We start from the raw sequence: 25,134 nt of genomic DNA, 5'->3' as shown, positions 1-25,134 counted from the left end.
TGTTCATCGCAGCACTATAAACAATAGCCAATGTTGGAAACAGCCTTAGTGCCCATCAGTAAATGAATGCATTAAAAACTGTGGTATATTACACAATGGTATAGTATGCAGCAGAAAGAGAGAAGGAGGACTTCTGGCCAAGAGGGAGGCGTAGGTAGATATATTTTGCCTTCTCGCACAACCAAAAGAAGGATAACAACAAATTAAAAACAAAAATAACTAGAACTGCCAGAAAGTCCAACTGTATCAAAGTCCAACAATCAAGAAGTTAAAGAAGAAATATTCATTCAGACTGCTAGGAGGGGTGGAAATGGGCAGCTTGGACAGAGAGGATGTGTTGCAAGTCAGTGGCAGGGAGAGCTGGTGGGTAAGGAGACGGTTGGCAGACTAGGTGGTCACATATTCACATGTGGATAAACTGGGAGGAACAACTGGGAAGCAAGACAGGCTACACAACCCAGGGTTCCAGCACAGGGAAATAAAGCCTCAAAATCTCAGGCTGTAAAAACTTGTGGGAATTGCAGTGGCAGGAGAAACTCCCAGCCTCACAGCAGAGTTTGTTGGAGAGACCCACAGGATCCTAGAACATACACAAAAGCACCCACCCAGAAATCAGCACTATAAGAGACCAATTTCTTTGTGGGACACCAGGGAAATGACTGAAAGCCAGCTCAGCTGAGCATGCAACATTATTCCCTCTAGGACCCCTCTCCCACATACAGTGCCACAACACAGCTATGTGGTTTGCCCTGCCCTGGTGAATACCAAAGACTCCACCCATTAGAATGTAACAGATGTGCTGATATACAGAAATATGGTCCAAATGAAAGAACAGTTCAAAACTCCAAAAACAGAACTAAGTGATGAAGAGATAGGCAACCTACCAGATACAGAGTTCAAAACACTGGTAATCAGAATGCTAACAGAAATGGTTGAGTATGGTTGCAAAATAGAGTAAGAAGTGAAGACTATGCAAAGTGAAATAAAGCAACATGTACAGGGAACCAACAGTTACCAGAAGAAAACTGGAATTCAAATCAATGATTCAGAGCAGAAGGAAGAAAAAAACATTCAACTGAAACAGAATGAAGAAACAAGAATTCAAAAATATGAGGAGAGGCTTAGGAACCTCCAAGACAACTTTAAATATTCCAACATCTGAATCATAGGAGTGCCAGAAGGAGAAGAGGAAAAGCAAGAAATTGAAAACTTATTTGAAAAAATTATAAAGAAGAATTTCCCAAATCCATCAAAGGAAATAGACTTCGGGGAAGTCCAGGAAGCTCAGAGAGTCCCAAAGAAGTTGGACACAAGGAAGCACACGCCAAGGCACATCATAATTACATTACCCAAGTATCTTAAAAGCATCAAGAGAAAATGAGACAGTTTCCTACCAAGGAGCGCCCATAAGACTATCAGCTGATTTCCCAAAAGAAACCTTAAAGGTAAGAAGGGGCTGGAAAGGAGTATATAAAGTCATGAAAGGCAAGGACCTACATCCAAGATGACTCTATCCAGCAAAGCTATCATTTAGAATTGAAGGGCAGACAAAGTGCTTCCCAGATAAGGTCAAGTTAAAGGACTTCATCATCACCAAGCCCTTATTGAAATGTTAAAGGGACTTATCTAAGAAAAAGAAGATGATCAAAACTATGAACAGTAAAATGACAACAAACTCACAATTATCAACAACTGAACCTAAATAAAACAAAAACAATAACAAACTAAGCAAACAAACTAGAACAGGAACAGAACCAGAGAAATGGAGATCACATGGAGGCCTGTCAGCGGGGAGGAGGAGTGGGGAGAATATGAGAAAATGTAGACGGAATAAGAAACATAAATAGTAGGTAAAAAATGGACAGGGGGAGGGAGGTTAAGAATAGTGTAGGAAATGGAGAAGCCAAAGAATTTATATGTATGACCTATGGACATGAACTAAGGCAGAGGGAATGCTGGTGGGAGAGGGGCTGCAGGGTGGAGAGGAATTAAGGGGAGAAAGAAATGGGACAACTATAACAGCATAATCAATAAAATATATTATAAAAAGGAAGGAATTCCTACCCTTTTTGACAGCAGGGATGAAACTGGAGACTATTGTGCTGAGTGAAATAAGCCAGTCAGTGAAAGACAAATATCACATGATCTCACTTATAAAAGTAATCTAATCAACACAATAATTAATGAGCAAAACAGAACCAGAGACATGGGAACATGGAAGATACTGACAGTTGCTAGAGAAAAGAGGGGAACTGGGGAATGGTGGAAAGAAAGGGAAGGGATTAGTCAAAGAACTTGTATGAATGACCCATGACATGGACAATTGTGTAGAGATTGAACGTAAGTGTTGGGGGTAGGCTGGGAAGTGGAGGAATAACGGAGAAAAAATGGACAACTGTAATAGAATAAACAATACTTTAAAAAAAAAAGAAGGATAATGAGGACCCACATCTCATCAGGTCTTGTTGGCCATGATAAGGACTTTTATTCAGATTAATACAGGAGAATATAGGAAGCTCCAGAGCAGGGCTCTAACACAACATGACTTGGATTTTAAAATAATCACTTTAGCTACTGTGAGGAAGAAAAACTGTAGGGGATCAAGGGCATACTCAGGAGACCTTAACAAGCTGTTGTAGTAATCCACCAAGAAATGGTGGCAGTGTGGTCCACAATGGCAGCAGTGAAGTGGTGAGAAATGTTATGGACAGATTCTGAATGGAGAGTGACAGTCTTGTCGATGCACTGAATATCACATATGGAATATGAGAGAAGGATGGGTACAAATGACTCCATGATTTTTGGCCTGGGAGACTACTACAATTTCCTGAGAAGAGGAAGACTATTAAAGGAAAGGCTTGAGGTAAAAGGTCAGAAGTTCAGCTTTAGGCTTGTGAGATGTCTAGGTAGACAGGCAGCCAGAAACCCAAGTTCCAAGTTTAGAGAACAGATATAGACTAGAGAGAAATTTGGGAATAAAACGGATGACAGTGTATGAATTTATGAGTGGCCAAACATTTCTGAACAAGTTTCAAAAAAAGATTCTGAACCTCTCAGAAGACTTTTCCAAGTAAACAAAGGGCTATAATCATGCCTTTAAACTTTTAACATTTTTTATCAATGACATGAAATAATGCAGAGCATAAAAGCAGAACATAAAAAGTAAATGTACAGAAAATGAAATTAGGCAGTAGAAAGCAAACTTGGAAAGATCCAGAAAGCCAGAACAATGGTCCAAAGCCAGGAAAATTTTAAACAGGAATCAAAAGAAAGCACACAATGTAGATGTTAGAGATGGATTAAATGCAGAACTCCAGAAAGGGGGCGACCTGCTTTAGCAGATTTCATAGAAAAAAAGCCCTCGGAACGCAGCAAATGTTGTCTAAACTGCATGCCTCATTTCTGCACTGAGCAGATCAAGTCAGAAGAAAACTAACAACAAAACCATCCAGGTCACCCTTACAGCAGGGAGGGGATCATGCCCAAAGGACATTTCTGGAAGTGCTTTCTCAAACTGGAACATTTTGGAAGACAGAGACCAGGATAACCATGGGTATCACACTATCTTAAGAACAGCTAGATTGAGGGTTTTGGCCTAAAGAAAAAAAAATATTATGTTGTTTTCAAAGCTTGAAAGGACTAAACCTGGAAGTCTAAGTTAACTTGACCTCCACTGTTAGGGAGGGCAGAGGGAGAATCACCTGGTAATGTTACAGATCTAGTGGTTCACTAGAATGATGAGCTGACTCTCATCAGATATGGCAAATGTCTGTCTGTCTCACAAAGGGCCAAGTCTCTGCCAGATGTATGTAGGTAATGGACTTGTACTCATCATTGAGGGTTAGTAGGGACAGCCTCTGCCCTAGCTGAGTCTGCTACCCGCTTCATATGAGCTCTGGAGTAGGCTGTTGTTGTCTGTCTCCTCTTTGAGAGCCCTCTCAATCCTGGGAATGCCTCCTGCTCCTCTGACTCCAACCATCCCTGCCATCCATGGCTCCTCAAGAACAGGGGTCATAGTTGTCAGCTGCAACTGTGCCACTCCCCCGACCCAGAGCATGGAAAGTACCCAAGAAATGTGTATAGAAATACCAACATTGGGCAGGAAGGTGGACTGGGTAAGCCCCTAGGCTATGATTTGGTTAAGTGATTTATATAAACTAAAGAAGCTATTACTGCCAAGCAATATCACTTTAGCATACTATATACCTGGTTCCATCAATTCTGAGGCAGGATCAAAAGGGTCGATATAAGGGAAAAGCTTCTTGCCTGCCTCTGGAAGCAGAGCTGTCCTTCTGGGAACATAGAACATCAGGGGCACATGAGTAGCGACATCAAAATTGCTGTATTTGGCCCATTCTCCATGTTCACCTAGAGACCACCCTGGTTCATAAAAAGCACAGAATGACAGAAAATAAAATAATCACATTACAACTTACTCATTTTAGATATCATTTTAATTCCTGTTATTATTAAAAATCAGAGGAAGCAAAAACTCTTCACCAACAAGAAATTTTCCTCTACAATCAGCACAAATGGGTGATTTCACCTAAATATTACTTTATTTGAAGTTAAACACTTATCTTGAATGAGGAAATATTTAAAAAGAAAAAATATTAAATTCCCAAACTAAAATATCTTCTTTTAGGAAACAACTAGCAATATACGTTTAGGTAGGGCTCCAAGGGACCACTGCTCTCCCCAACCCACAGGCCCACCTCCCCTGCTTAGATAGGCTTGTTCTTGACTGGACAGGGACCCCAATAGCTGTAGTGTCACCACTGCCTTATCCTGTGCCTACCTATCTTGACTCAAGTTTCACAACTCTGGTTTTCACTTTTTTTTTGGAGGGTGTACCACCAAGAAATAAGCTGTAAAACTGTGACACAATCACTTAAATTTAAAAAAAAAAAAGATAAGGGCAGCTTGTCCAACTTTTAAGACACACCATAGACCTAAAAAATATAACTTTTGATTCCAAATCCTTAACCTTGATTAAAAACTACACTTAACCCTGATTAAAAACATGCCTTGAAAAAGATAATTTGAAATCCCCCAGTTGGAAATTTCCAATCTTTTTAAGTTTGAGTACTCTTTTTCATATGAAAGACTATAAAAGACAAAAATCATACATTAAGTATTTTGTGTTACAAAACAAGAAAGCCACAAAAAGCTGTTATGTGTAGATTTGAGAAGGTTTTAGAACTCAGATATAGGAAATCCAAGGAGAGCTCTTTGAGAAGAGCCATTTGTAATCAACAGCAGCTGCCAAGCAAAGAGAGCTTACAAGTGGGCCTTATTCTCATGGGGTACAGTAGGCTGTGTTAGCACTATAAGAAGAAACTGGGCACTGAGAGAAAGGTCAGAAGTGGATAGCAGATCATTAGGGAAAGAGTGAAAATTATGACACTTCCATATATACTGAAACAGGCCTTTATAAGGCATAAGGTATGTCTGTGAGAAATGACACAGAAAACTGTATATGACATTGTTAAGTCATAAAAAACAAACTAGGGAATAAAACAGTACACATAGCACAATCAACCCTACCTTGTTCATTACTAGTGTATTATATACATATGCACACATAACCCATAGCCACAGGCATATGCATAAAGGCTGGCAGATGCCCCATGATCCATCAGTGCCAGTTAGCTCTAGGCAGGGGCAGGTGGAATAAAAGGTCAGGGTGCCCTGGCCCTATATGTTACACTCTATTATCCTTTTTTTGTTTTTATGATGAGTACATGTTATGTTCTAATATTGTTGTGTTTTACATTATATGATATTAAACAATTGTCTTCCTGGTGCTAGGTATGATAATGGTATGACACTGTTCAGAAAAATGAACAACCTTAAATTTGCTTCAAAACAATTTGGGAGTGGGGGTGTAGAGGAGGATGAAATAAACAAGACTTCCATGAGTGGATACATGGGGCCAGGAAGATCAAGACTAGTAAGTTGTTGTTTATCTTCTTCTCCTATGCATGTTTAATTTTTTTCAAATTAAAAATAATTTTTTAAAAAAAGATATTTCCCTTTTTGAAAAAAGTTAGAAACTGCCTTAGAAGAGATGACAGTTGTGAACCCAGGCTCTTGGCAGAAAAGACAGCAGGGCTAGGGTGGAAGGGTGGAGGCAGATCTGAAGGCCTTATTGAGTTCAATCAGGAATGTTCTGGATCCTCCTAAGACCAACAAAAAGTCTTCCAACCGTCTAAATTAGAAAAGGTGGTTACAACTTCCGGTCAAGGTAGTAGCATAGGCAGACATGGCTTGCCTCTTCGCACAGCCACATCAAAATTACAACTAAGCCCTGGCTGCTGTGGCTCAGTGTATTGAGAGCCAGCCTGTGAACCAAAGGGTCATTGGTTCAATTCCCAGTCAGGGCACATGCCTGGGATGCGGGTCAGGTCCCCAGTTGGAGGTACACGAGATGCAAGGACACCTTTAGGTTTCTCTCCCTCTCTTTCACCCTCCCTTCCCCTCTAAAAATAAATAAATAAAATCTTTTTTAAAAATTACAACTAAAATATAGAACAACCATTACGCAGAACCATCAGAAATCAAGTTTAATTGAAGTCTGACAATAGCAGAATTAAAGAAACCACATCCATCCAGACTGGAATGAGGCACACAGACATGGAACAGGTTGTTCCCACATCCATGTGTGGTGGATAAATATTAGGGAGGGATATCTTAGAAACAAGAAGTCCCAGCCCCACACCAAGCCCCGCAGCCCGAGGTTCCACTGCTGGGAAGGTAAGTCCCCAAAACTTCTAGGTCCCCCCAAAAAGTGGGGGCTAAAGAAACTTTTGGAGTCCCAAGCACTTCCCCTTAAAGATCTCACATACAGACTTAGACCCACTCCCTCTGAGCTCCAGCACTGAGGTAGCAGCTTGAAAGGCACCAGAGGCATAAAAGAAGGCACTGAAGTGACTGGCATCAATGCAGGAGTTGGGGGACAGCTTTCTCCCAGACAGAAAGGTAGGGAAATGTTATTGTCCCTTTTCTGAGCCCTCCTCCAACAGAGCCACAGAGCTGGCAAGTAGTTGCTTTATGTGAGATGCCATCAACCTAGTTAACACTATTCGCCCCACCATAGAGATACCCTGAGACTCCATCCCACCCAATTTATGGGCCCACCCACACTGTTAACTATGACATTTCCATATGAATGTCCAGACTTAGCTCATGCTTCACAGCTTCCTAAATTCTATCAAGCAAGCAATAGTAAGCCCGCAGGCCCATTCCCCTTGCTAAGTGGCCCTAGGCATGGCACTAGCACCAGTCAGCCTAGATTCACAGGTTGGCTTTCCTTTGGAATCTCCAACCCCAGCAGAAGAAGCAGCCATCTCAGATGGCTTTATAGTTCAGGCAGGGTGTCCCCAGGCAGAACACAGGTGGGGGTGGACCTTGGCCTGTACCACCCAGGAAACCCCAGAGCCTGTGCACCCAGTGACAGCTACAGACCACATTGGAGTACTACCACCCTGCCCCTGTCTAGCTGATCCTCCATGGTGGGCAGAGGTTGGTGGTCAGTGGTCACAGTCAGTCCTTGCAGCTAACTGGAATGAGTAAATCCCTCCCATTGATCTGCCAACAGTAATCAAGGCTAAACTACAAGAGGAGGGTATATTCAGCCCACATGAAAGGCATACCTCAAGTACCCAGCTTGGGTGATAGAGTAGGCTGTGCCACTGGACCCTATAGAACATCTACTACATTAGGCCATACTACCAAGACAGGGAGTCATAGCAGCTCTACCTAATACATAGAAACAAATACATGGGGGCTACTGAAATGAGGAGATAAAGAAACATGGCCCAAATGAAAGAACAAATCAACATGCCAGGAAAAGAACTGCACAAAATGGAGATAAGAAATCTATTGCATGCACAGTTCAAAACAATAGTTATAAGGTTGCTCAAGGAACTAAGTGAGGACCTCAGCAGCATAAAAAAGACCCAGTCAGAAATGAAGAATACACTAATTGAAATAACATTTTCCAAGGAAACAACAGTACAGTGGATAAAGCTGAGAATCAAGTCAATGATTTGGAACGTAAGGAAGCAAAACACAACCAATCAGAACAACAAGAAGAAAAAGGAATCCAAAAAATGATGATAGTATAAGCCACCTCTGGGATAACTTCAAGAAGTACAACATTTGCATCATAGGGGTGCCAGAAGGAGAAGAGAAAGAGCAAGAAATTGGAAATCTACTTGAAAAAATAATGAAAGAAAACTTCCCTACTTTGGTGAAAGAAATACACATGCAAGTCAAGGAAGCATAGAGAATCTGAAACAAGATGGATGCAAAGAGGCCCACTCCAACACAAATCATAATTAAAATGCCAAAGGTTAAAGATAAAGAAAGAATATTTAAAGAAGCAAGGAAAAAGAAGTTAGTTACCTACAAGGGAGTTATCATAAGACTGTCAGCTGATTTCTCCAAAGAAACTTCACAGGCTAGAAGGGATTGGCAAGAAATATTCAGAGTCATGCAGCAGGGACCTATAGCCAAGATTGCTCTACCCAGCAAAGACATCATTTAGAATCCAAGGACAGATAAAGAGCTACCCAAACAAGAAAAAACCATAGGAGTACATCATTACCAAACCATTATTATATGAAATGTTAAGGGAACTTCGTTAGGAAAAAGATCAAAACTATGAATAATAAAATGGCAATAAATACATATCTATCAACAATTGAATTGAAAAAAAAAACAAATAATTGAATCTAAGCAAATAAGAACAGAAACAGAATCATGGATATGGAGAGCATTTTTATGGTTGCCAAATGGGAGGGGTGTATGGGGGAATGGGTGAAGTGGTGAGGGGATTAAGAAGGTATGAATAGGTAGTTACAGAATAGCCATGGGGATGTAAAGTACAGTACAGGAAATGGAGTAGCCAACAAACTTATATGTACAACCCATGGACATGAACAATGGTGTAGCGATAGCCTGAGGGAGTGGGGTGTGTTCTATGAAGGTAGACAAAAGTGGAAAAGTGCTCCACTGACCCACAGAGACATGGAGAGAGGTCCTAGGACTAAGAAGGAGATCATAAATTCCTCCTAAGACACCACACTCAGGGCACTACTGATTCCCAACACAGAACATGCCTATGTTTAAGGCAATCTAGAAAAGCACATTTACAAAAAAAGTTCAGAGACTTTGAGTGACTCACCAGGACACTTCAGAACACTTACCATGATCTGAGGTAAATGCAACAATAGTGCTGTTGGCCAGATGAAAATCATCCAAAGCACTCAAAAGGTGGCCAACCTGTGTATCCAAGTAGGAAACAGAGGCAAAGTAGCTCTGGCGTATTTTCCTCTACGAATTAAAAATAATAATAATGAGAGTGACTGTGATTTAAGTTCCTGTAGCATACAGTGTTCACCTCAACATCCTGCCCAAACACCACTCCTCTGCTGATGCCTTTGATTTTCTCAGCCACAACATGATGTTCATTTCTCTACCATCTACATCCCATCTCCCCATAGTCAAAGCAAAATCTGTAGGTCTATAAGTAAGATTCTTTCTTAAGAGGATCAGCTTTCATTTAGGGTACAGCTGATGGATATGCTACTTACTATTTCTTTCTGTCTCCTTTACATATTTTTATAGGTCCCAGAAGAAGACCATGTACACAGAAACTTATCCATCAGTCCCTCTAAACTCGGTTGAAGTCATGTCAAAGATACCATAAAGCTGTATCCAATTCCTGTTGCTGCTATAACAAAGGATGACAGAGTGGGGGGCTTAAAACAACAGAAATGTGTCCTCTCCTAGTTGTGGAGGCCAGAAGTCTGAAATCAGGGTGTCCACAGAGCTATTCTCTCTCTGATAGTTCAAGGGGAGGGTCTTGCCTCTCCCAGCTTCTGGTGGTGGCAGCAGCGCTTGGCATAACTTGCATTGCAGCTGTAGTGCTCCAATCTCTGCCTCTGTCTTCACATGCAATCCTTCCCTTCTCTCCTCATCTCATAAAGACACCAGTCAGATTGAATCAGGGCCCACCCTACTTCAGTAGAACCTCATCTTAACTTGTTATATCTATAACAAACCTAGTTTCAAATAAGGTCATATTCTGAGCTACTGGGGGTCAGGACTTCAACATGTCTTCTTGAGGGACACAATTCAACTTATAACAACATCAGTATATGGCCCTTTCCTCTGACCACTGTCTAATCCAGCAGAAGACAGCAACTGCTTATCCTCATGGACTCCAGCTGTCATGTGAGGCTCATTCCTAACAAATTTGCAGCTGACAGGAGAGCAATGGAGGGACAAGAGAGTAGCACACCCTCCATGGTCTCTAAACCCAAGCAAGAGGGACTTTGGGAGCATCCAGGCCAAGCACTGATGTAAAACAGCCATGGCCCCTTCTGAAATGTCTCCCTCCCAGCCTTGTTCACAAATATTAAAGAAAAAGATGAACCCCCTCCCCAAACAAGTTTGAGAAAAAAGGGGCCACTGACATATCAGAGCAGCCACAGCTTACACCATCTTATTAGCTGGACAGCTGGCTTCTTTTTTAACTGCCAGCTGAACACAAACATGAGACTCACCCATTCTCTCCATGAGGTAAAGATGACAGATATTCATCTAACAACCTTCTAGGAGGATTATGCGGAACTCCAGCCTACTTCACTGTTCTACTAGATAAAGGCCTTCAGTCTGTAACTTGGGGAACTTTAATCCTCCTGGGGATCAAAGACACCTATGAGGACGGCTGTGTCCTATTCAAGAATATGCCCTCCTTCCTATACTGGGCCCTGGAGATAGGGAAAGGAGCAGATGTGGTCCTTACTCTTAACAAGTCACCTGTCCAATGAAGATACCAGCTTGCAGACAAGAAAATGCACATTACTGGTGGGGCCCAGGTATGACATAGGAGAATGAGCCCTCAAGTCAGCTTTGGGAAATCAAGGAAGACTTCACAGAGGAGTAAGCATTTGAAAGGGGTGCTGGCAGTCAGACAATTTAGTGTAAGAGTTGCTTCAAAGGATAAGATGGGACACAGTCACCAGAGCAGAGTGTGTTTGGGGTCAGTGAGCTGGCTGCTGTGGCTGGAGAATGAAACAAAAGGGCCAACCAGGTCAGGGAGGATGCTGAAAAGGCAGGTCAGGGCCAGATGATCCAGACCTGGTGGGTCCATCCAAGGAGTAGAAGTCCCATGCTGGAGACCAAGGAAGGCACTGAAGCTGTTCAGTGTGAAGAGGCAATGTGGTCAGGGCTACAGATCAGCATGAGTCTTCAGGCAATAGCCCAGAGCAGATTCCAGGGACTCAAGGGAAAATGACACTATATTAGTGTTCGGCACACAAGAAGGTCTCAATAGATATCTGTTAAACAAGTAACACCCAGACCCACTGTAGTGGTCAAGGAAGACATGGTGAAGAAGCAAGAGTTGAATATAGAGTTGAGAAGAATTAGGGAAATCAGATAGGAGTGGGGAAGGGGAGGGGGCAAGTGCGGTAAGGAGATGAGGACTCCAAGGGTGACTCTAGGTTTCTTATTCAGCTGGTGGCATGATTCAGTGGCATGGGGTGGCACAAAAGGAGGGAGAAGAGAGAGAAAAGCAAGAGCAAGAGTGTGGCCATGTGGGGCCTAACGCCCTGAGGTCACCCTGGGCAGTGACTCTTGTAGACAAAAGGACAGACATGTCCGAAAATGGAAAGCAAAACCAGCACTGGAGGATTAGTTCAGCAGGGTTCACTTGAGCCTGGCTGGGGAGGAGGGGCAGAAAGGAGACAGTGGGGTCCCTGGGAATTATCTTGGGGCACAGCACTCCTGAGTGGCAGATGCAGGAAAAGTGGTTTGCCATGGGAACTGAAGTACTCCAGGATGTGGACATTTCCAAAAAGGGTGGCAATGGTCAACAGTGAGGAAGCAGCAGAAACTCAGGGAAGGTCACATCCACAAGACAGATTTTATTTGCCAACAAAGTTAGTGCTGACCCAGGTAAGAGAACTCTTTAGTGGGTTGCAGAGGCAGAAGACTCCACAGAGGTATATCAAGAATGGACAGACAGTGAGGGCACAGACACAGCCAGAACAGACCACATTTCACTCATCATTCCTTGAAGGGCAGGTGAAAAAAATAGGAAGGGAGAACTAACAGGCAAGGGCAAGGGAGGCAGGACTTTTGAAGATGGGATGGATACAAGCAGCTATACAAGCTGATGAGGAGAGGAGACATTGCCTGTAGATGTAAAGGGGAAAGGCACTGGGGAGAAGTCAAGTCCCTGCTGCTTTTCTTACAAGACTAGGGAGAAGGCCACTAGTCCAGCACACATGTACACATGATTCTGGCTACTGGTGAGGGAGACTATTAATAGCACTATTTTCCACACATCTGATGGGTACCATCTAATCCTCTCAAATACCCTTTAAGGTGAGCATTACCATTCCCATATTACACAGGAGAACTCAGAGGCTCAAAGAAGTTCATTAACTTGCCTAGAGACACAAAGCTGGCAAGGGGCACAGCCTGTATGTATACTCACATCTGTCTTGTGCACTCCCCTCTCTCAGACTGTCCACCAGACTCCATTTCTGAAACAGGAAGTGCAGTAATCACTGAGAGACCGGGCAGAGGAGAATGGGGGGCAGAGAGGCCTAAGGGGTTGAAGGGAGCTGAGACACACAGGACTGCTGGAACTGGAAGCTGAGAATGGGTGTCTCTGCCTCATGGCTACATGGATTCCCTTAAGATTCAGGCTTGAGAGCAGAGGTGGTGGCTGAACTATCCCATGATTAGGGTACTGCAGGTAGGGCAAAGATAAATAGACAAGAGCTGAGGTGCTGACAAAAAATAAGTGACCTTCCATGGGGCATGAGCTATTTAGGGAATGAGCGAAGCCCAAAAGGACCTAGTTACTGTGGGAGAATAGGAATCCACATACTGACAATCCAAGAGAACTGTGTGGCAAATGAGGGCATGGGGTAAGGGAGACAGTGGTCAGGTGGTAACAAAAGAGGAGCAGGCCTGGGAGATGACAAACTCCCAGGTGTGGCCCTAAAGTGTCTGGCTCACACAAAGCTTAGTCAAAAGGCTGGGGGTAAAGAGGGTATAGGACTGAAAGGCTCAGGAGTGGAATGAGATGGGCTTTGGGCAGAGACCTCCAAAACTGCAAGAAGATGGTGAGAAGGATCCCCATTCCAAGTACATGTGGGACAGGGAACAGCACATGAGCATTCCAGGGAGGTCCTCTGGGTCATGCTTTCAACTCTGTGTGCAACTGGGCAGCAATACCACCAATGGATGAAGGACAAGAAAACTTTGAAGGAGCCCTCACCAGGCAGCTGACACTGTCCTAGATGCTTTCACATGTTCACTATAGTTCTCACTGAATACCTCCAAAGTAGATGTTCTCAGAGAAAACTTTTCTTCATCTAGTTTCTATTTAACAGGTAAGAGATCTAACATTCCAACAGGTAAAATGACTTGACAGAGGTCATGCAGCTGGTATGGGGTAAAACAGAAATTTGAACCCAGACTATTTGGAACCAACAAAATAAACCATGGGGTTTTGACATTACACACTCCCTTATCACTAGCTGTGTGATCTGGGGCAAGTCACCACACCTCCCTGTCTTTAATTTCCTCACCTAGACAGCAGAGATAGTTGACACCTCATTAGGTTCCCATGGAGACCAAAATAAAGAACACACATAAAATGCTGAGCACCCTTCCTGGCATACAGCCCATTTTAGAAAGTCATTTTAAGTGTCCATCACTAAGAAGGTATCAAGTGCAGCCTCAGAGCTACAATTCAAGCAACCTCACTATCAGAATCCCTACAAATGGAAATTAGGAACCAAACAAATTGATGAATCCACTGCTTTCCAAACTCTCATCACTGCCATCTGAAACTCAGGAATAAAATAGATGTCAGAAACACATCCCTCACCACCCAAACTCAGGAGCAAACTATGTGAGCAGCAAGAGATACCTGTACATTATGTTTTGTTGTGAACTATACCCTATAGCAGCGGTTCTCAAACTTTTTTGTACATAAGTGTCAGCCCTGTGCTTTTTATGGAAATGCAGGTTCTTGGCCTCCACCTCCAGCTTCAAGTTCCCTATGTATGAGTAGGTTCAGGACTCTGAACTTCTAATAAACCCTCGTGGTGATTCTGATGCATGTGGTCCAGAAATCACATTTTGAAAGCACAGCCCTCTTCCTTCTACTGTAGACTGCCTGCAGGAGTATTCACATGGTAATGTGGAATATTCCAGAAATGCCATTGGTCAGCATGTCTTCTGCAATCCAGAGAGACGGTAACTGATGAGTCAATGTGAGGACTTTAACTCCATGTCTGCTCCACCCCCACATCATGGCAAAGGGAAACCACACATTGCAGCTGGATAGAAGTGGCTATGTTGGTCCCCCGCTCCATCTGCACCAAGACCCTACTCACCAAGTTACCCCCTGAGAGTGGTATGTGCCTATGTTGGCTTTCCCTCAGATGGGACCTGCAAGTACCAGAAAACTGAATGTTCTAGGCTGCACAGGAGTTGCCCACCACCCAATAACTGATGAACTGTTGCCTAAATTAAATAGCATCCTCCATGAGTTAGTAATGAACATCCAGGACTCTTCCCCACCCCTGTGCCCACATCCAGTGAGTCACCAAATCTCCAGATGCCCCTTTCTTTGGAAGTGGAGACACTGACTGGGAGACTGTACCCATCCAGCACTTTCCATGTCCTAAATGCCTCCAGAGTACCCCAACCCCAGCACTTTGCAAGATGTCTTACACAGAGAGGTTTCTTAGTAAGACATGATGGATGGAGTAGTGTCAATTGAGTAAAGTGGCATAACCAGTGACATCATGCCATAAGTGTATAATACTTCCCCAAAATATGTCCTTGGTACCTGAAAGTCCACAGGAATTGGGCCATAGGGAACACTGAGGTTTAAATCTTGGATGTCCTCCCGCAGCCTGATGTCCATCCAAGGGTTATAGGCCACAGGAGGGAGGCCAGCAGGGACCTGGGGATCAGGAGCCAGGGTGATGTTCTCCAAGGGGTACAACTTCTGAAACTCCTTGGGAGAAAGCACACAAAGCCAACAGGTTGTCACTCTTTTGGCAAAGGTACAAGGCTTAGAGTCTATTGGCATTTATACTGCCTTTTCTCTAAGCCTGTGATGCATTTACATGGTGGCTCACTAACACTGCTGAAGTATTTCCCCCACCTTAAAGTCAGATATTAAGTCACTACCACAAGATGTCAATGGTAGTGAAATAATGCAACTTGTTTTCTACAGAGTAGTGACACCTTTCTTCTCTCATACAAATCATGCCTTCTTGTTCCTATCTCAACCTAAAGTTATGGAGAGATGTTGTCAGTCCCCAAACAACCCTCAGGTTTGGTAATTCACTGGGACTCAGCACACAGTCATAGTCATGGCTATGACTGGTTACAGTAAAAGGAGACCAAACATATTCAACCAAGAGAAAAGCCACATGAATGAAGTCTGGGAAAAACCAGGCACAAGCTTCCAGAGTCCTCTCCTAGTTAAGTTGCACAGGATGTGCTTAAATTCCCCCAGCAACGAGTTGTGTGATAACATGCATGAAGTGCTGCTACTAGGGGAGCTCATTAAAGCCTTTGCACCCAAAGTTTTAACTGGGATTGTTTTGTCTGCACATATAAAACTTCTAGACTCGAAGCAGGAAGGTAGGGTTTTGCATAAATGGTTTAGGTATAGTGAGCCACTCATCAGTTCTGGGAATGGTAGGAGCACACCAGAGACCCAGGTTCCCAGCCAAGGGTCAAGCTCATAAACAGGATTTCCAAAAAAGAGCTTGTGCAACCTCTTTTTTTTTTTTTCACAAGAAACAGAAGTGAGACTCACTCCATCAAGGGGCTGACAGCTCCTGCTAGAAAGGCAAGATCCCCTCAGCCAATCAAAGCAAGATACCAGCAGCATCAAAGAACATGCCTTCAGGTCTCAACTTTCATCACAAGTAAGGGATATTCTTTTTCAAAGTCAAAAGAATGGGCTTCTCAAGCCCAGGAAAAACATGATAGGGAAAAACTGAAAAAAAAAAAAAAAAGAGATTATAATCTCTTAATGATATACATGCAAGCATAGGATTTGAGTTTCCAACTAGAAATGCAGTACCCTGTGTGTAAGGGGTCTGACCTGAGAGGCTCTATAGGAAAGTCAGTTACTGAAGAGGGATTCACATTCCCTGGAACTGTGTCCCAAGGACCATCCCCTATTGCAGGCTTTGGCAGCTCTGATTCACTTCTCTGTGATGATTTCACCAACCAACCCAGCATTTACTCACTGAGTTCAAGGAAAGAAAATAAAATCTTCCAGTGAGGGAAATTAGAAAGCCAAGCATTTCTAATAAGATTCTTATATGTCCTAAGTCTGCTACTTAGCCTTGACCTCTGAATCCCATCTTCATACTGTTAAGTACACTAGTGTCATCAGGCATCTCTGATGACCAGCGACAGCAGGATGTGGTCACCCTAACTACACAAATACCTCCTTTAACAAATGACACAGCTGTCATAGCTATATTATATCAGCCCTCAGCCAGCTTTTCACCTTGGGGTATCTGAAGGGTATGTGTGGCTTGTGATACCCAACAGCCAGGAAGAAAGGACTGGCAGATGTTTTCATTTTTTCCAACAATCGTATGGCTTGCTTGGTGCTCTGTTTGTCAGGCAAGGTACCCTCGGGTATATCTGCCATATCCACAGGGCAAATCAGGTTGGCATGGAGTTCTCCATCTGGCCCCCTACATGTCTTTCAAAACAAAACATAAAAAGTCAGATTTTTAAATGCAAGAAATAGAAGTCATGAATGTTACACACACAATGTATTTAGCATTCATACCAGCAGTCCATTAAGTATTAGTCATGCAGGACAGGCACATAACAAGTAAGTACTAAAACAGAGAAGTGTTCTTATTTTCCAGGGAGGGGCCAGAAATCAACCAGCACTTACCTCCCTGCTATTAATCTTCTGTCTCTAGGTCATAATTAAGAGAAACCCAAGTAAACTAATAATGAAGAAATCTGTCTTCAACTCAACAATAAAAATGAGCCAATTAGAAAATGGGCAAAGGACTTCAATAGATAGATATCTCTCCAAAGAAAACATACAAATGGTCAATAAGCACACATAAATATGCTTAACATCTTTAGTCATCTGTTGGGAGCTGCCCTACCTGGTTTCAGGAGCTGTAACCCCCGCCCCAACCATGGCTAAGGCTGACTGAGTGACCTTCAGACCATAAGCCTCTAAGAAGACAAAGCTTATCTCCCTATCAGGAGTGCCACTTCTGCCCCTTTTTCCATAACTGGCCCCCAATGCTTGATCAGTTAGCCAATGACAGGTAAGATTCCCTAAGCAGGGAATGAACTAAGACAGGCATGATCACATGGAGGCCCCAGGGAAGGACTTGGGGGGCTACAGCAAAAGGGAGTGATGGACCCTCACCCCTTGGCTTTGACAAAGCCTGAGTCCTCATTCTGCCTGCGAGACATCTCCTAATTTCTTGGCTATCTTGCCTCCTCTGCCTGACTTAAGCCTGAAACAATGACAGAGGGCAGTGCAGCCCTGTGCTGGAAAGGGCAGGTTCCCCAGGTAATCAGGCCTGAGAAAGAATACATAAACTCCTGTGAAACCTGCTTTGCTAAGCATACTCCTAATTAAATGATAAAGGCCTGAACAGGAAATGAGTTTGTTTCCCAAGGTTTTGTAGCCTTGTGGCTGATAGACCCTGACTCAGAATGAGCCCTAATAGTTCTTTGTATGCTATCTATCATTTGATTCTTTCTGCCTGACAATGATTAATAAGCTGTACCCGTATTCCTACACAAATTAAACCCAATAAAATCCTGTATAGGCAAGGGTGCACAGCGCTCTCCTCTTGAGAGAGTGGCCAAGTCGCTCTGAGGCACCCTCCCCTTGAGAGGGTAGCCGTGCTGTCCCTTTTCCTCCACAGGACTTGGCAGTCTGTGTGAATTTGTCTCGTATCTCATTCATAACGCCGCAGACACTGTGGGCTGGTGTCTGCGACAGTCATCATGGAAACGGAAATCAAAACTGCAATAAAATAATCACTCATACCACTAGGACGGCTATAATTTTTAAAATACTTATTTATTTATTTATTTTTAAAAAGGGGAAGGGAGGGAGAAAGAGAAGAGGAGAAACATCAATGTGTGGTTGCCTCTTGCACACCTCCTACTGGGGAACTGGCCATGACCAAGGCATGTGCCCTGACTGGGAATCGAACTGGTGACCCTTTGGTTTGCAGGCCAATGCTCAATCCACTGAGCCACACCAATGAGGGTAGATGGCTATAATTTTAAAAAATGGAAAATAACAAATGTTGCCAAGGATGTGGAAATATTGGAATCCTCATGCATTGTTGGTTGGAATGTAAAATGATGCAGCTGCTTTGAAAAACACTCTGGCAATTCTTTAAACAGTCACATATAGAGTTATTATATAACTCAGCAATTCTGCTCCTAGGTGTATACCAAAAAGTAAAATCCTAAGTCCACACAAGCACTTGACCCAGCAATTCTTCCCAAGAGAATTGAAAACTTAAGTCCATAGAAAAATTTGTGCGTGAATGTTATAGCAGCTTTATTCACAGCAGCCAAAAAGTGGAAACAACACAAATGTCCATTAACTGATGAATGGATAAATAAAATGTATTTGACTATACAATGGAATACTATTTGGCTATAAACAGTAATGAAGTTCTAATCCATGCTACAACATGGATGAACCTCAGAAACATTATGCTAAGTGAAAGAAGCCAGACACAAAAGGCCATATACTATATGATTCAATTTATACAAAATGTCCAGAATAGGAAAATCCAAAGAGAAAGAAAGTAGATCAGTTGTTACCACAGACTAGGGGTTGAGAGGAAATGGGGAGTGAATAATGGATACAAAGCCATTTCAGGGGTAATGAAAATGGTCTTAAATTGATTTTAGTAATAGTTGTACAACTCTGTGATTATACTAAAAATCATTGAATTATACACTCTAAAGGGTGATTTTTTATGGTATATAAATTATATCTCAAAATTTTCAACAAAAGAAAAAATGTGTCTTCAATTTCAAAGACAGATTAAGGCTTGTAAGTGACAGAGTCTCAGTCAACTAGATTAGGTGACAGTCCATGAAATTCCAAGATCTTCAACCACATCATGCACAGAACACATCATGCATCATGAAACAGAATCTACTGCTTCATTTCCCAAAGTGGCCATGGTGGCCAAAGGCCAAAGTCAGTTTTGACTATGATTTCTACCTCACAAAGACCCAGAGGCAGTGGCAGCTACTGCTCCATCTCAAAGAAGAGTGTCCTTCCACAGGCTGCCTTGTTCACCCTGCCCCAGGAATGGACAGCCCAGCACCTGACTCCCAGTATCTGCTCCCCTCTTTATGACCCACGGCATTCATGGGGGATTTTGTACAGTCAGACCCACCACTTTGAGAACAAATATGCAAGGTGGGAAACAGTGGTCTAGCATTTGAGAAGTCACTAGAAAGTAGCAAGATGAGAATGGAGGGATTGAGATGGGGTCTTCTAATCTCATTCTGTTAATATTCAAGTTACAAGTCAAAGGTCAGAGCCCTTAGCTTTCACTGAATTTTGAAATAGAAAGTTGTCAATAATTCATAATACTCCTCTGCACCACACAATCCCCCACAAATGTATAGCCTTCTCCACATAATAGCTCTAAAAACCTCCAAGGAGCATGTCATTTCTCATTCCTACAGCTGGTTTTCTGAATTTCTCAAATTATGGACTTAAGTTTAATTTATGCATTGGGGATGCCAAGATTAAGTTTAAGTTTCTTTGTATATCCCTTTTTTTCATAATGCTCTAAAACTGTAAAACCCCTATCAAAGCACCTGAACATAACCATTAGGCCTAACACAGACAGGCAGACAGATGGTATGCCTTTCTTTCAGCCTGGGTTGAGGTTCCTGGAGCACAGGTCTCTATTCTCATTTCCATGTCTCTGCATCTCCTACAACCCTTAGCACAGAGTCTTATCCAGAATGAGCACTAAGGAGCTATTAAATGAGTTTTAGAAACTTGAATATAAGGTTCTAGAATAAGACATGCCCACCAGGTTCTAAAACAAAGCTACCTTTCCCATTGGACCTAATGTCAAAGATCACAACATTTGTCTGCCAAGTCATGATCACAAACAAAACTCACACACCCCAATGGATAACTGGCTTGGAAGAACGTATAGTATACATGATAGTTCAACTTAAATTACTAGACAGGGTAAAAGGAGTTCCTCTTCAGAACTGTATCCATTTCACATCATTACCTTAGTATTTTCATACTTTTCAGAGGAGGGATGATAAGGTGGAACAGACCAGCTATATGGAGAATCATCACTATGGTTAGAAGATATTCCTTAAGGGGGAAAAGAAGAAAGTCATTAAATAAACTATGGACCATCTTTCAACGCCCTCCCCACCAAAAGTTAAAACTTTGTAAACAATTGGGAAAGAATCATCTCTCCTCTTTGGGCCTCAGTTATTTTATCTATAAAATTAAGAGCTTAGGCCATATGATAAGAAGCCCCATTAAAGTCAACTCTCTCTAGGTTTCTATTTTAGTATTAAGCATCTGACCTCCCACTCTTTTAACCCCTGGCAGTTCATGCTAGGCTCTGAGGAAGAAACCTAAAAGAGTAAGTGACTGAGATAAGCCAGCCTGTTAGAGCAACAGAGCCCTGCAGAGCCCTTGCTGGAGCCTTACACCTGCCCTATGAAGGAGATGGCAGAGGCACTGGCACCACCATGGGCCAGTGGGGAGGGGGAGGGTCAGAGAAGGTTGGGGCCCTACCCAATGCCAACCAAATATTAGATGAATGAGCCTGGACTTCAATCCATGGCTTAGAACTCCAGGTTCAGTGCTCATTCATGAAGCATAAACCCACTTCTAAGCTCAGTACTTAACATCCTATTTGGGAAGACAAAATAACAAAGTGTGAAACCAAGGAAGGGCTGCTAGCTATGAAGAGAGTAGAAGTGCTGTGTAAATGTGGGAGGCCCAAGGTACAGAGGTGATATGGGTTCAGTGATGGTTGGCAATGAGGGCTTCTAGGGGTCATCAAGGCTTGCAAGGGGTCTGAAGGGAAGTTCTACCTATGGGATAAGCCAGGAGGAGCAGAGAGTGTTGTACAGTCAGAACCAGGGGAGAAAGAGCATCTCCAGCAGTGACACATTGGGGGACAGTGGATGGAGGGCTCATCAGCACAATAAGCCCAGTGGATAGAGCACAGGCCACTGACAGACTTGGATTCAAATGCCCGCACTGCCCCCTAGTACTTGTGCAATCTTGGGCAAGACACTTGACCTCTGTGAGCCTCAATTTCCTCCTCAGGAAATGATGACTATGATAAAAATCTACTTTGCATTGTGCTGAGAGGATTAAAGGAGGAGCCAGCACAGTAAGTGGCACATACCTAACATTCAATCAATGGTAGCTGCTGTCATCCTGGACAGGTTCTTTCCTGACAGAACAAGGACCCAGTTGAAAAATGTGTTTCCACAAGAACTGCAGGCAAAGCTTTTGTTCTATGGCTAACATGCAGTGCTTACAGCCTGATCCCAAAAATCTAACCATCCAATGAGAGGCCAAGCAACACCACTCAGGCATTGTCTGGCCTACCTTCTTGAAACATGATCTCCCTCCTGCTGGATTTCTTCCTCTCCCCAAAACTGTCTTTTTCTCCAGCTATACTGAGACAAGGGTTATTATAATATGAGTACTGACTACAGAAAGTTCTATTAATGGTGGGCTTTTGGTTGCACAACATGATTCCTGACAGATTCACCTTCAAAAATGAGCCCAACTTAGTCCAGCTATAAGTTACTTTCAACTTGGACTGGTCATCTGGGTTCCAGAAGAAGTCTGCTGATCCTGCCAATGTAAGCAGTGAGCAAAAAGAAAGCTACTGAAAATGTTCAAGTAATAGCCCCTAATGACAAGCAATGTGGTCCATACAGAGCTTGGGTTTTCAATGTACTTTCACACTCTTGGACTACCAGCATGGGGGTGCTCCCCTGGAAGGTAATCAAGGCAGCTATGACTCCAGCTTCCCAGAGAAGGAATCTGAGACTCAGAGGGTAAAAGATTTGCTCAAGGTCAACTACACAGCTAAGAAGTGGCAGAGCTGGGACTGGATGCCAGGGACCTAAATTCCTGGTGGCACTACCATCAACAGTTCACTCTGCCTCCAGAGATATTCATCCCAGCTGAATGCATGACAGCAAAGACCTGAAAACAACTTGGAATAAAGTACAGTACATGTATATGTCAGGCTACTGTACTGTTATTTCAAAAAAAAAAACAAAAAACAAAACAAAACAAAAAAAACTTTGTATTAAGAGTAACCAAAGAGGAAAATTTTGTTAAAAAATCACAACACAAAATTATATGTACAGAAATATCTCCAATTAGAAGAACAGTGTGCCCAGAAGAGGGTGGACATCGAATACAGCTCCCAGCAGGGTTCTGTGATTACAAGTGATTTACATTTAGTTTACACTTTCCCTTTTTACCAACTTTTTGTCAAGTAATCATGCAATTCTTCTGTAAGTTAAAAAGAAGTCTTAGAGTTAGTCTGTGCTTCAGCATTCTCATTTTGGCATTAAAGAAAGTCAGTTTTTCAGGGGGTGCTGAAGGTGAAAACTGGTAGACCCTGGCACCCTATAGGTCCTGGATACCAGCTTATATTGCTCTTACTGGCCTAATTCACAGACCTTAAGCAGCAACCCCTTTCTTGGGAAAGAAAGCAACAACAGCTGGCCAAATGGGACATCCTCAGATGTTCTAACCCTTAAATTCCCAACTTTACTAACAGGGACCCTGGGGTACAGAGGCATAGAGCTAGAACCTCACCCAACACTGCCACATCCCCAACCAGTTCACTCCCTTCCACCCCATGAGCTGACAGAACCAACCAGTACCATGACTAATTTCTGAATGGAAGAAAAACTCCTTCTACCCCTTTTTACTTTGGGTGAGAACATGAAGCCAGGTTGAGAAGTTAAGATTTTGCAAAAAGTAAGCAGTGAATAATGCGGTGTCCACCCAGTCCCAAGAGGCCTCTCCAAAGACAGCCCCAACCCCAGTACAGGATACGCTGTGGTTGGGCATGAAACAAAAAAAGAACTCAGACTTTGGACAGTAAGCAGTACCAGGGTGAAAGACTTTTCCAACTGACATAGTCACGTAGCCATTCTCCTTGAAGTACTGGGGGATGGTGGAGAAGTTTCCAGCCTGTACTCTCCAGTAGGAGTTGAAGTCATATAGGCGCGTGGTGTCAGGTCTCCTCCCGGTAAGGAACGACACTCGGCTTGGGGCACACACTGCTTGCTGTTAGGGAGCAGAAGCAGAGGGAAACACTATCAGAGGAAAATAGTCTGGGAGCTAAATTGTAACCAGGGAACCTCCAGAGTCCTTAGCAAACAGCTTGGCTGAATCATGCAGATCTGAAAGCCAAGTAGTGGGATTTGGGTCTTACCCAGTCACCAGAAATGTCTCCCAGGAAAGAGGGAGGAAGAACTCAGTCCCCCAAACCAGCAGAAGATTTTGTCCTCCTTCTACACAGTTGTGTCTCACGGGTGCACAGAGTGGGCAATGGTACTGGGTGTGGCCCCGTGAAGAGGTTCAGGAAGGAGTGCTGCCATAGCAAGCTGGCTGGCACGTGCTCAAGGATAGCTGGCAGGTCCGAGGGTGACATTCTGCCCCACCCCTTCCTGCTCAGCCCCAGAAAACCTACTCTTTGGTGAATGAAGCTGGTCAGGACCATCCTAAGGAGACAACCCCTTGAAAACACAGTCTTCCTTGTCAGTGGACAACCAGGTTATATCAATGTGATTTTCCAGATGACACTTCTCTCTGATAGAGATGCTGGGCACAATCAGTGCCATCTAACAACTGCTGAGGCAAGCCCCCCCCCCCACTCAGCGTACAAGACACACGTCCACACCTAAAGGACCCCATACATACCTGGGCAAAGGCATTCTGGAAGAGGAGACTGTGGGATGCCAGTTGGTCGATGTTTGGGGACTTTATGAGCTTGTCCCCGTAACAGCCCAGGGAGAGGCGCAGGTCATCCACAATGATTAGAAGGACATTCAGAGCATCTGCATGGGAGGGTGGGGCTTCAGTGAGATGACCTGCACTGACACTGAACCCTTCACTCATGGTGGGTGCTAGGGTATTGAAAGGGCCAAGGCTGTAACCCCCACCCTGGCAACCCAGCTAACCAAGCCAGAGATGGTGGAAGAGGGTAAACAGAAGAAGCCCCAGTCTTAGGTAGCAGGGTGAGGCTTTGGCAATAGCCTCAGGCCTGGATGAGGGAGGGAAAGAGGAAGAGATCAAGGGAGAAAGAGGCAGGGAAGTATAGGGGAAAGGAAAAAAGGATTTAGGGAGGGAGGGAAATGTGAATAGAGGGAAGAAAAGACAGTGGATGGGGTGGAAGAAGGATGGGTGTAAGGATGAATAGATGGAGGGAAGGAAAAAGGAACACTATGAGGAAGAGAGCTAGGAAGGAAAGGATGGATGTAGTGAGGGAAGAATGGAAGGGAGCTGGGAGGGGAAAAGGGGGCCCTACAATCAGGGCAGGGAGGGGCATAGGCATCACCTTTGGTATTGTTGCCCCACACCGCTGACCCAAGAGAAGCGCAGGGGCCCAGGACCAGGCTTAGCCAGAACAGGCCCCGGTCCAGCAGCGGCATTTCTGCGTCCGTGCAGCCGCTCCTGGGCGAGGGTGACAGGCCGCAGCGAAATGGTAGAACCTCAGCCGCTGCTGCCGCTGACTCAGACTGCGGGGCTCGGTCTCCGGACTCTCAGGCCCGGGTGCCGCCAAAGAGCAACTGCGCCTGCGCGTTTCGTCCCCGCCCCACTCTAGGAGGCGGGGCCTGGTGGCGAGAGTGAGACTCCAGTGAGCTATCAATCCTCTTAGGATACCTGCTGCAGGGAGTTTTCCCAGGTGTTTCCAAAGTTTTGAGATGCAACCACTGTTCTTAACCAGCAGTGTCCTGCCTCTTTGCCCTAGCTCGAGTTATGCTTCTCACCTGGAGGCCCTTTAT

The 25,134-nt window shown here is 43.7% G+C and overlaps 1 protein-coding gene across 2 annotated transcripts in view; it reads right to left on the bottom strand.

The window, feature by feature from the left end:
* The window catches only part of IDS (iduronate 2-sulfatase), a 34,752-nt gene extending 9,841 nt beyond the window's left edge, over positions 1–24,911 (bottom strand). Inside the window, exons 1-8 of one of the 2 annotated variants that reach the window (XM_028523046.2) lie at positions 24,687–24,904; positions 24,050–24,186; positions 23,236–23,413; positions 20,352–20,440; positions 16,580–16,780; positions 14,891–15,061; positions 9,213–9,339; positions 4,207–4,380 (exon numbers count right to left, since the gene is read on the bottom strand). In XM_028523046.2, coding sequence (XP_028378847.1) covers positions 4,207–4,380; positions 9,213–9,339; positions 14,891–15,061; positions 16,580–16,780; positions 20,352–20,440; positions 23,236–23,413; positions 24,050–24,186; positions 24,687–24,780 — 1,171 coding nt within the window. In that variant the 5' untranslated portion in view covers positions 24,781–24,904. Of the gene's footprint in view, positions 1–4,206; positions 4,381–9,212; positions 9,340–14,890; positions 15,062–16,579; positions 16,781–20,351; positions 20,441–23,235; positions 23,414–24,049; positions 24,187–24,686 lie in introns of both variants that reach the window. The other variant, XM_028523047.2, reaches the window with a different exon arrangement.
* Between the last annotated feature and the right edge of the window lie 223 nt (positions 24,912–25,134).

Source organism: Phyllostomus discolor, chromosome X (assembly GCF_004126475.2).
Source record: "Phyllostomus discolor isolate MPI-MPIP mPhyDis1 chromosome X, mPhyDis1.pri.v3, whole genome shotgun sequence".
NCBI classification, from domain to species: Eukaryota; Metazoa; Chordata; class Mammalia; order Chiroptera; family Phyllostomidae; genus Phyllostomus; species Phyllostomus discolor.
This window is presented reverse-complemented; position numbering and strand designations above follow the sequence as displayed.